This window comes from Dasypus novemcinctus, chromosome 12 (assembly GCF_030445035.2).
Source record: "Dasypus novemcinctus isolate mDasNov1 chromosome 12, mDasNov1.1.hap2, whole genome shotgun sequence".
Lineage (NCBI taxonomy): Eukaryota > Metazoa > Chordata > Mammalia > Cingulata > Dasypodidae > Dasypus > Dasypus novemcinctus.
The window spans coordinates 99,313,334-99,323,964 of record NC_080684.1 but is presented as its reverse complement, the minus strand read 5'-3'; the positions used below and the strand labels follow the sequence as shown (position 1 = coordinate 99,323,964).

Here is a 10,631-nt window from a genome sequence, read left to right as displayed (position 1 = left end):
GGAGTGCCGCGCCACGCAGGGGTGTCCCCCGCGTAGGGGAGCCCCACACGCAAGGAGTGGGCCCCGTAAGGAGAGCCGCCCAGCACAAAAGAAAGCGCAGCCTGCCCAGGAATGGCGCCGCATACACGGAGAGCTGACACAAGATGATGCAACAAAGAGAAACACAGATTCCCGTGCCGCTGACAATAGAAGCGGACAAAAGAAGAACACGCACCAAAATGGACACAGAGAACAGACAACTGGGGGGGGGGGGGACGGTAAGGGGAGAGAAACAAATAAAAATAAAATAAAAATTAATTTAAATTAAATTAAAACATGGCTACCAGAAAATCTAAAATGAGGAACTGCCGGAGGCCACCTGGAAAGCTTCCCAGAGGAGGAAGCCTTGGGCTGGTTCTTCTTGTTTATTTTTTACTTTATTTATGAAAGTTCTAGATAAATATTCAAAGAGTCAACTGGTTCCCAGGGTTTGCTAGCCCAGTCACTTGAGCTTCACTGAAGGCAGATGCAGGGGCACTCGTTGGGGACCCCCTGTTTTACTCGCCCAGCGGCTGTGGCAGACAGCACACAGTGGTTGCCTTAAACCCCAGCAGTGGACTGTTTCGTGGTGTTGGAGGCCAGAAGCCCGAAATCAGGGTGTCTGTGGCCCAGCCCGTGCTTTCTCCCGCAAGTCCGTGGCAAGCCGGGGCGGGTTCGCCCCGTCCTTGGGCCTCCGTCACGTGGCCGTCGCTCTTTCTCCCGCATCTGCTCTTCCTGTGTCCACCGACTTCCGGCTTCTCCCAGTGGCCTCCAGGGCTCCCAGGAATACAGAGTAAGGCCCCCCGATTCAGTTGGCTGCACCTTAACCACTAACATCTTCAAAGGGTCCTTTTACAACAGGAAGGTGGATTAAGATGAATGACATGGCTTTTTGGGGGGACGGGCATGATTCGATCCCCCCCACATCAGCATGTTTAGGGTGTTGACCTTGGGAGGGCGGGATTCTCCAAGGGACCCCTGCAGGGGAGGGCGTCCCAGCCACGCAACTCAGCGGCTTCCCTTGGGATGGCGGGAGCTCGCGGGACTCAGTGCAGACGGGCCCTGGGTCCCCTCCCAGGTCCCAGCTCGCTTCTGACGCGGGGCCAGGGGGCGGCCCGAGCTCCTGCTAGCCCAGGAGCCCAGGGGAGGCTTCCCCGGGGAGGCTGAGGCTGAGCTGGCTTCTGAGGACAGGCAGCTCTCCCCGCGCGGGAGGCCTCCGGCCACGACGCAGCCTGCTCAGCCCTGAGGAGGGGGGGGAGGGGGCTGCGCAGGCAAGGGCCCAGGGCCCTGGCGATGCGCCCCCTGCAAGGTCAGAAAACGCTTCTCTCCAGAACCTGAACGGCCTGTCACCTCCAAACCCCTTCCCCAGCGGGGGCCAAAGTCCTGGACGCTTCTGGTTTGCCCGTTAATATTTCCCAGGCCCTTCCTGGGGGCCGACCCTTGGAAAAGACCAGCCCCTCCCCCGCGCCGCTGCCCGACTCCCCTCCCTCTGCGCCCTCAGCCCGGCCCCTTGCTCCCTGCTGAAAGCTTTCACTGTTTCCCGGGGGCCTTGGGGCCTCGGAGAAAGTCTGACCCCATGGTCCCCCAGGCCTGCTGCCAGCCACCCCTCACTGGGTCTCCTCGCCCCAGACCTGGGCTCGCGCCTTTTCGGTGGCCCGGAGCTCCCTTCCCTGCCTCCTTTGCCCGGGCGACTCCGACTTTTCCCTCAAGAAGCCACCCTGGCCTCACCCCCCTTCCAGGCTGCTGTTAGCAAGGTCAAGGCCGAGCCCTGGGGTGCCCCTGCAGGCCAAGGTCACGGCTGAGTCCCCTTTCTTTCCCCAGAGTCCTGTGTGGGGCTGAACTTGATGGGGGGATGGGAGGCGGGGGGGGGCCGGGACCCCATTTGTCTCTGCCTGAGTCTGACTCCGCTGCACCCTGGCCCTGGCTTGACCACTGGTCACACAAGGAGTTCCCTGGCTAGACCTGGAGGAACAGTCTGGACATGCCCGAAGAGTTCTGAGCGGACCTTGGAGAGGACTGGCAGCGAGGGGGAGGACGGGCGGGGGGATCCAAAAGGCTTCAGGGAGGAGGTGACGGCCCAGGGCCCAGGGTAGAGGCACAAACCAGTACCCGCCAGATGGAGTGGGTGAGGTGTTTAACCCGAGAGGCCAGCGGGCCCACCCCAGAGGGGACACCTGCCCCCTGGGAGCTGGCGTGCTGGGGTGGGGAGGGCGGGGCCGGTGGGTTCCCAGAGGGTGGAGCCTGGAAGCGAAGGGGCGAGGGTATAGGGAGGGCTGGGGCGGGGGCCGGTTCTCGCCCGGGGACAGCCAGAAACCTGAGGACAAGGAGGACGCTGTGGAGAGGGTCGGCGGGAGGTGAGGAAGGGCTCGGGCCTCTGGCAGGGCCCCGGGGGCCGTGGTGCCCCCAGCGTGGGCTTGGGAAGGCCGGCACGGGCACGGGGCTGCGGGGGGCGGTGGCCGGGTCCATGGGGAACGAGCTGGATGCTGGGACCTGTGGGATGTCCACGCAGAAATGCCGAGGGGGTGGTTGGGGCTTGGGCGTGGGCTCTGGGTTGGAGTTACGAGGGTTTGGGGGCCCCAGATGTATCTGAGGACACCCCCAGAGTGTGTGCAGTGGGAGAGAGAAGCTCGAGAAAGAGGAGCCAGTGGTGGTGGTTGAGAAGAGCTGGTGAGAGGAGGGGAAGCTGTGCGTGCATGGGCGCACAGCCAGGCGAGGAGCAGGGCGACTGAGGGCCACACCTCCTCCCGCCCGCACGGCCCCGTGGCCGAGGCGCTGCCCCCCCTCCCGAGCCTAGGCCGCGTCTGGTTCCCAGCCCTGGGGTCTGGGCTGGCCTCAGGACGGAGCCAGTGGAGTGCAGGGACCAGGGACATCATGCCACCCAGGCCCGGCCTCAAGAGACCCGGCAGTCCCTGCCTTCGCCTGTTGGGCCGCTGCCCCCACATGCCCGCCCGACGCTGGCCTAGCCTGCCGCTGTCCTCTGCCTCCGCCAGGCCCTGCCCGGTCTGCAGTTGAGGAGCAGGTTCCAGGGACGTTGACAGGTCAGACCCCGGGGACAAAACCTCAGCATGACCTGAGGGGTCCTTAGCATGGAAACTTCCTTCCCGTACGCGGGGGGGGGGGGGGGGGGGGGGGCAAGGCTGTCCTAGTAGGTCAAACTGGCAGCCCCCCTCTCCAGGCTGCAAGGGCCTTTGGAAACTAGGAAGATCATGATACCTAGAGAAAATTCCAGAACTCAAATCCCTTCTCCTGCGTGAGCTTGGGTAACTTGTTTAATCTGAGTCTCCACCTCCTCATCTGGGTAATGGAGTTAGGTCCCTAGACCATGCCAAGTCACTAACTGTTGAGTATTACACATCAGGGACATGTCTGGCACATAGTGAGGGCTCATCGAATAGTAAGATTTAAAAAAAAAACAAGAAAAAGCTGAGCTGCGCACCTTCATTTGGAGATGAGACAGGTCAGAAAGAGTTGTGGCCTTGCCAAGGTCTCCCAGAGGCACGGGTGTGCCCCTTTCTCTGCCAGCCGCGGTCCGTCCTCCACGTGGCCCCCCAGGCGGGTGATGTCAAGGGGCTGCATTTCCTGTGCGCTTGCCGGGGGCTGAGGTCCCCTCTGCGTGGGCACGACGCGCGTGCTCATGCCGCGCCATCACGACTGGCAGGCGGCCCAGGGGAGGATTCGTGAAGATGCCCACGGCGGAGACCCCCGGGAGCCGGGCGCCAGCCTCCGCCGGCCCCGTGCTGCCCGCCTGCGCCGCGCTGAGGAGAGCGCACCACTCCCCCTCGCCACGCGGCCTCCGCAGTGCTGGACGCCCCCCCCCCATGTGAGGCCCGGGTGGAGCAGGCGCAGGTGGAGCGGAGGGCGGGACGCGGCCCATGCCTGTCGCTTTTCCATCAGCTTCCACACCTGGGGGGCGGGGGCCACTCACCTCTCAGGGTAAAGGCGGCACAGGCACGGCGGCCATCTTATTGTGAAGAGCTGGGCAGATCGCTTCATAGATGGAAACTGAGGGTCAGCGCGGCCAAGTGACTTGCCTCCCGTCACCCGGCTATTTGTTCACTCAACGCCTGAGGGACCACTAGGCGCCTGGCCCTGAGATTGGAGCTGCGGAACCCAGTGGAATATGCAAAGGCCCTGCTCTCACACAGTGGGCATCTTTATGGGTGAGATGCAAGTACCCGGATAAATGAGAGATGTCTGGAAGATGCCTGGAAGAGCTTCTACGAAGAAAACCAAGCAGGGTGAGGTGTAGGAGGCAGCAGGAGTGGGGGGCAGGACAGGCCTTTCTAAGGAGGGGACATTTGTGCTGAGACCTGAATGACCTGAAGAAACCAGCTGTGCCAAGATTCAGGTGATTCTCCGCAGGTGAGGGTGGCCGCAGTACCCCAGACAGCGGTCTGGACAGATGTCTTCAAGGGATGAGCCAGCACAGACGGCAGGGGCAGGGCACCCTGTTCTGTCCCACCCAGCCTGAGAGGAAAGGTGAGGGCCGGCCCCAGAGAGGCGGCTAAGGGCCCGCGAGGGGTCACCTCGGCCCCGAGCCCCCCTTGCTAGCCGCCAGCTGGGGAAGGGGCTGAGAGGGCTGGGGTGTCCCTGCCACGCAGCTCTGCCTGGCCGTGCTGGTTCTCACCCTCTGGTCTTGGTCCCCGGCCCCGCTCCCCAGGCCTAAAGTGACCACCTAGCTCTCCCCGCTTTGCACCGCACCTCACGCCTTAACCAACAGGACCCTGGGTGTGGACAGCGTCCCTCTCACCTCCGCCTGCCCACAGAAGACAGGCTCAAGTGGCACTTAAGGGACACCAAGGAGGACAGGGGACAAGGCCAGCAGGGCAGTACCCTCCGCCACGCCTGGGTGAAGCGGGTGCTGGGAGGCCTGGGGGCTGAGGGGTGGATGGTGGCCGCCGGTGGCCAGGACTATGCCAGCACCTCTGGGCCTCAGCTACTCGTCTGAGAAACGGGCCAGCTCACCCCTCCCCGACAGGGTGGCTGAAGCAACGGCTCCAGAAGCGGGCAGGGGCCAGCAGGGGTGGTCAGCGGGGGGGCCAAGGAGGCGCCGTGCTCACAGGCAGGCAGATCCTGAAGGCAGTCCTGGGAGCAGAGCCCCCTGCAGGGAGCCCCTCCCCAGCAGAGGGGACCTCAGCGCACAAGCGCAAACACCGAGCTTGGCTGCAGTCCAGGCAGGCACGACGTCCATCTTAGCAGAGACTGTCTTGTTAGAAACATGAACTCTCAAGTCACAGAAAGCAGGAAGGGGCACTTTGCAGGACTGGTGTTTATAGAATATTCTTCACCCGAGCAAAACCAAAATGGAACAAAAGAAGGCCTGAACACCTGCTGGCTGGCGAGTGGGCGAGGGCTGTCGGCGACCGGGGGCACCACTCCTGGCACACCGAGGACCTGGACTCACTCCGCGGAGTTGGAGCATGAGCGCGGCCCCGAGGCCCCGCCCCTGCCCACAGGCCTGTCGGTTCTGGCCCAGGGTGGGAGCCACCTGTCACTCGCTGGAGGGGCACCGGACCACCTCCGGCTGTGCGGGCAGCAGCGTGGAGCAGCTGGGGGCCTACAGTTGAGTCCCAGTGCTGCCACTCGGTGCCGGGCACCCTACCCCTCCGCAGGCAGGCGGCAGCACCCCCACCCCCTCCCCGGCACACCCCGCGAGACGAGTAAAAGTACTATTAATACTACAGTCTGAGGCCAGCATTTATTATTTCTTTACTGCATTGAAAAAGGGATTCTATTTCTAGAGACCGAGAGAGAATTCCCTTTGTTCTGAAGCCTTTGTGACTGTGCCTTAAATCCGCTCACCTGCAGAAGAGGTGATGTTAGAGTGGAGGGGGAGTCAGGGCCCTTTGCCAAGCCCCGTGTTTTTCTCTGCTTATACTGCCGCTTCCTCAGGAACCCCAGGCTCTCTGGGACTGCACTGGGACCCTGCTCTGCCACAGGAGAAACCTCTTCCAGGAGGACAAGTGAGCAGGGGCTGTGCAATTTATTTAGCAGGAGCCCAGCTCACCAAAGGAGGCGTGGCAGCAGGCCAGCCCTGCCGGGCCACTTCTGGGGCACTGTGGGGCTCGGAGGCTGGGAGCTGGCAAGCCACGGCAGGAACCAGGGGAGCTGTGGCCACTGATGAGAACGGCCATGGCTCTGGGGTCACTGACTATGGGAGCAGGGCAAGCTCTGAGCCTCTCTGGACCTGAGCCTCCTCTGAAAAGGGGGTGGCAATCCCAGCTGGCGGCCTTGGCGCCCACTGCCCTACCCCCAAGACAGGACAGGCATGAAATGGCCTCACTCAGGGCCCGGGCCGACCAGCCACCTCCAGGGTTTGTGGTCACGCGTTCCCGAAGCCCGTGCCTCCCGCAGGCTCTCCCCCTCTGAACTCCTTCCAAGGAGTTCCACAGCTGGGCCGACAAGCCTTAGCCAGTTACGCTGGAGCCAGTCAAGAGTCACAGCTGTGGAAGCTCATTCATCACAGTCACCCCCAGCCTGTGGCCGCCCCTGCACCAGGAAGACAAGAGCAGAGCTGGAGCCACTCAGCGTGATTCAGGCTCCGGCAAGTCCTTCCCTCTCCCACCCCACCCCACCCTGTTCCCCCTTCTCGGAGAAGCCATCACCCTAGGCTGCTCACTCCCCTTTCTGGAGTCCGTGCTTCTCCAGGACCAGTTCCCCAGTTCCGTAGGCTGGTTTTTTCACACTTTTCACCTGTCCCCTCTGCTGCCACCCCAGCCCCCAAATGCTTTGCTGCTCTTCCCAGGTGCAGGGCTGGCTTCGAAGGTGCAAGCCTCACCAGGGGCACTCTGGATTGAGGAGCCTGGGCCTGAGAGGCTGGAGAAGGGCACCCAGCGCCCAGTGACGGGTGGAGGCAGCCGCTGTGGGCTCATCCAGGGGAGAGGGTAGGGGGGTGGCCTTGAGAAGGCAGTGCCTGCTGGGCCTGTGGCATGTGGCTCACAGGCCGCGCATTTCGGGAGGTGGAGATGGTTCGGGCTGAGGCTGGCCACTGGCCTCCTGTACAAGGTATATACAAGGTCCATACAACGGTCCAGCCTGCACCGCACCCTCGAGAGCCACAGGACGACGGTAGTGCAGGCTGAGGCCTGGGGGCTGTACTCTCAGAAAAAGGCGCAAAGCCCACCCCTGCCTGAGTGGGGCTCCTCGCTCCCACGCAAGGCCTTGCTTGGGCTGGCCCTGAGAAGGCTGCACTGCCCGGCTGGAGCTACGGTGCTGTCATCACGCTCTGCTCGCCATGGTCCACACTCCAGAGGCGGTAAAACTCCGCGAAGTCCACGTAGGGCTCAACGCGGCCGTCCTCGCCGGGCGGGAGCGAGTGTGCCGGCCGCGAGCGGAAGAGGCCCCCGTCGGAGCTGGAGCTGCTGCTCTGCGTGTGAGTGTTGGTGGACTGCAGGGTCAGGGTCGGGCTCTGGCTGCAGGGACAAGAGGGGTCCATCAGGGCAGCTGGCTGGAGGGCACTGGCCTTCAGCTGGGGTCACAGTGGCCCTGGCCTCTGCCAGCCTCTTTCTGGCCCAGTCCCTTGGGCCATAGGCACCTCTGGCAAACGTAAGCACAAAAACTGGTCCAGCCAGATGCTTTCAAGGGCAGAAGAAAAGTCAAAAGTATTTTTGAAGAACCTGCTACATGAGGCCATTTAAATGAACTAAAATGAAATAAAATAGAAGGCTCAGCTCAAGGGCTCCATGGCCACGTGTGACCAGTGGTGGCTGCTGGGGCGGCACAGATACGGAGCACTCCTGTCAGCCACAACCTTCTCCTGGACGCGCAGGGCTAGGGGGCAGCCATTCCGGTCTCTCCCAAACCTTCCTAATCCAGACCCCACTTACCAGAGGCAGGCAAGGGCCCTTCTCCCAGAAAACCTTCCTCGCTCCCCTCCCCCGTGTCCCTCCCTCCAGCTGGGCAGGGACCAGCATTTGTGTTCCCAAAGCTTCTGGGCGCCCAGTTCATAGCCAGCAATCACCGCTGTGAGCTCTGAGCACAGCACAGCACCTGTGCGGCCTGGCCCACGGGGGGACCAGTGCTCTGCTGCTGGCCGGACGGACAGAGGTTGTTGAAGGTCCAGGCAGTTTGAGGCAGAGACTGGTGGGTTCCCTGTCTTGCCTGGGGACTGTGGTGTCACCCCTGCCTTGGGTACACAGCTGGGCAGCTCCCTCTGGGCAGCCCTGCCAGGCTGGGGAGAGACCGCCCCTCCCCCCACGGCAGGCAGCTGCCAGCTCAGAGGTGGGGCGGGGAGAAGGGAGGGCCTGTGGGCTGCGGGAAGCAGGCCCCCTCCTCCCCAGGCCCTGCCCACTGGCTGCATCTTGTTGGCCCCCAGTGGGTTGGGTGTGGCCCCTCCCTGAGTCCCTGAAGGGCTGGAATGTGAAAAGCAGATCCCGGTTCCCTGGTGTGCCAGTGGGGGGGGAGGTTCAAATTCCACAGAAGTGAGGGGGTGGGGTGGACGCCAGACCTGTCAGGCAGGCCTGCAGGTGGGAGGGGGCCTCCGCCCTGCCCAGGTCCAGACCCTGCGACCTCTACCCTCCTTAGCCTCGAGAGCTCAAGGCCAGCAGTGGGCAGCTTAGAAAGCTGGACCCTGGCAGGCCAGCACAGGCCCGAGCAATCCACCCTAAGCACAGCGCCATGGGGGATGCCACCCCACCCCACACTCTCCAAGATGGGTGAGGGGGGAGAACCCTCCCTGGACACGGGAGCCTTTCTGGGGGACCCATAGGAAGCAGGAGCAGGGGCCTGAATGGGGGCCTGGCTGCCGCTCCCTGCCAACCTCCACCTCATCTTCGTGGGCTGCTGGGCCCAGCGGGCCTGCCTCTTCCTGCCGCGTCTCACCCCGGAACGGCGCTGGAGAACTGGGGAGGTATGAGACCCCAGGGCAGCTCATCCAGAGTTTCTCTCCACAGGACTAGGCCGCATGGCCATCTCTGGCCAGGCACCAAGAACTGTCCCTGTGACACACCATGGAGCAGCTCCTGCTGGGGTGGCCCCAGAGGGGCTGGGGGTGGGGGGTGCAGCTTACTTGGTGAGGGTGGGTGTGGCTTCGTCCAGGGTGGACGCGCTGTGGGCGCCGTTGACCATCTGGCCCTGGGAGGGCATGACGAGGGAGAGCGTCACACTGGTCTTGCTGGTGCTCTGGGCGCTCGAGTAAGGCACGGACACGGGGTAGACACGGCCTCCTGCAGCTGGGAAGAGAGTGGCAGGGAGGCAGGTCAGGACAGGGAGAGAGGGTGGGCAACTGGGACCTGGCAGAGAACTAGGCCGTGTGACCCCACCTGGAAAGCCCCTGCTCCTAAGAACAAAGCCAGAAAGACCGCCCCCCCAGACCCTGGCCAAGAGGTCCCATCTGGAACTCTTTCCAGGGTAAAGGGGAAGCCCTGGAGAGCTCCAAACAGGCCTCCCTTTGCCCGCCCCCCCACAGCTCACAGGAGGGGCGACTAATCAGAACAGCAAACAGTTGTGGCCCCTCCCCAAATTAGGAAGGGGAAGGAGGAAAGGTCTTAAAAAGGCCAAACCTGCGGCCTCCTGTACCCGCCTCTTCCATGAGTCCCTGTCTCGGATTGTGTGCTTGTCTCTTTTCCTATTTCTTAATAAACTGCTTATTCTCTTGCCTCCCCTACGGCGTGTCCTTAAACTCTTTTCTGTGATATAGTCAAGAACCTAGAGGCCAGAACCCAGAGCGTTCTGCTAATAGCAGGGCCATAGGCAGCGGCAGTTCCAGGGCCTCTGGGGAGGGGCTGAGGGGAAGCCGGGGCCCTGCCTCCCTCCCTGAGCCCTAAGTTGGCTCTCTGCCCTCAAGGACAGTTCAGGAAGATCCCTGATGGAAACTCTTCCAGGCCGGGCCGGGCTGGGGTCTCCTTCCACGAGGAAAGCATCCCTGTGCCCAGAGCTGAGCGCCTGAGGGGCCTCAGTGGAAGGTTACTGCCCGCTCCCCACGTACCCTTAATCCAGGGGACTAAGTCTGCTTCTACTTAAGGTTGGTCCAATAAAAATACCATTAAAATAATAACAAGAGACACTCCGGTAACCCTGGTGTCTGTGGAAGAACAAAATCCATCTGCGCATGCTTCTGTGCTAAGGTTTGCTTATTTTAATAAGGCAAAAGGAACGCGGTCCTGGGGAAGGGAAGGCTTTGACTCCAGGCGGCACGGGGAGGGAGCACAGAGAGGGCCAGTCACTTCTCCTGCCAAGCCCCTTGACTTAGAAACCAAAGAGGGAGAAAGTAAAATCGCTCATCCCCTGCACCCCTGATGCGGCTGAAGGACGGTGCCCAGGCCAATCTGTCCAGATGCCTAACCTTGTCCCAGGTCCTTTCTTCTTTTTTCTGTTGTGAGAACATAAAATTTGCCATTTTAATCCTTTTTGAGTGTAAGATTTGACGGCATTAATTACATAAGGTTGTGCTACATCACCACTATGTATTCTCAAAACTTTTTTATCACCCCAAATAGATACTCTGTAACCATTAGCAAAAATTCCCCATTCCCGTCTCTCCATCTCCCCAGCCCCTGGTAACCTCTTTTTGTCTTTATGAATTTGCTTCTTCTAGATATCTCACACCAGTGGGATCACATACTAGCTGTCCTTTGTGTCTGGCTTATTTCTCTTGGCATAATGTTTTCAAGGTT

The 10,631-nt window shown here is 61.8% G+C and overlaps 1 protein-coding gene across 1 annotated transcript in view; it reads right to left on the bottom strand.

Moving 5' to 3' along the window:
• Positions 1-5,697: 5,697 nt before the first annotated feature.
• TAB1 (TGF-beta activated kinase 1 (MAP3K7) binding protein 1) overlaps positions 5,698-10,631 on the bottom strand; it is a 29,964-nt gene continuing 25,030 nt past the window's right edge. The window contains exons 10-11 of the mRNA XM_004447838.4: positions 9,026-9,188; positions 5,698-7,430 (exon numbers count right to left, since the gene is read on the bottom strand). Of these exons, the coding sequence (XP_004447895.1) occupies positions 7,223-7,430; positions 9,026-9,188 (371 nt within the window). The 3' untranslated portion in view covers positions 5,698-7,222. The remainder of the gene's footprint in view (positions 7,431-9,025; positions 9,189-10,631) is intronic.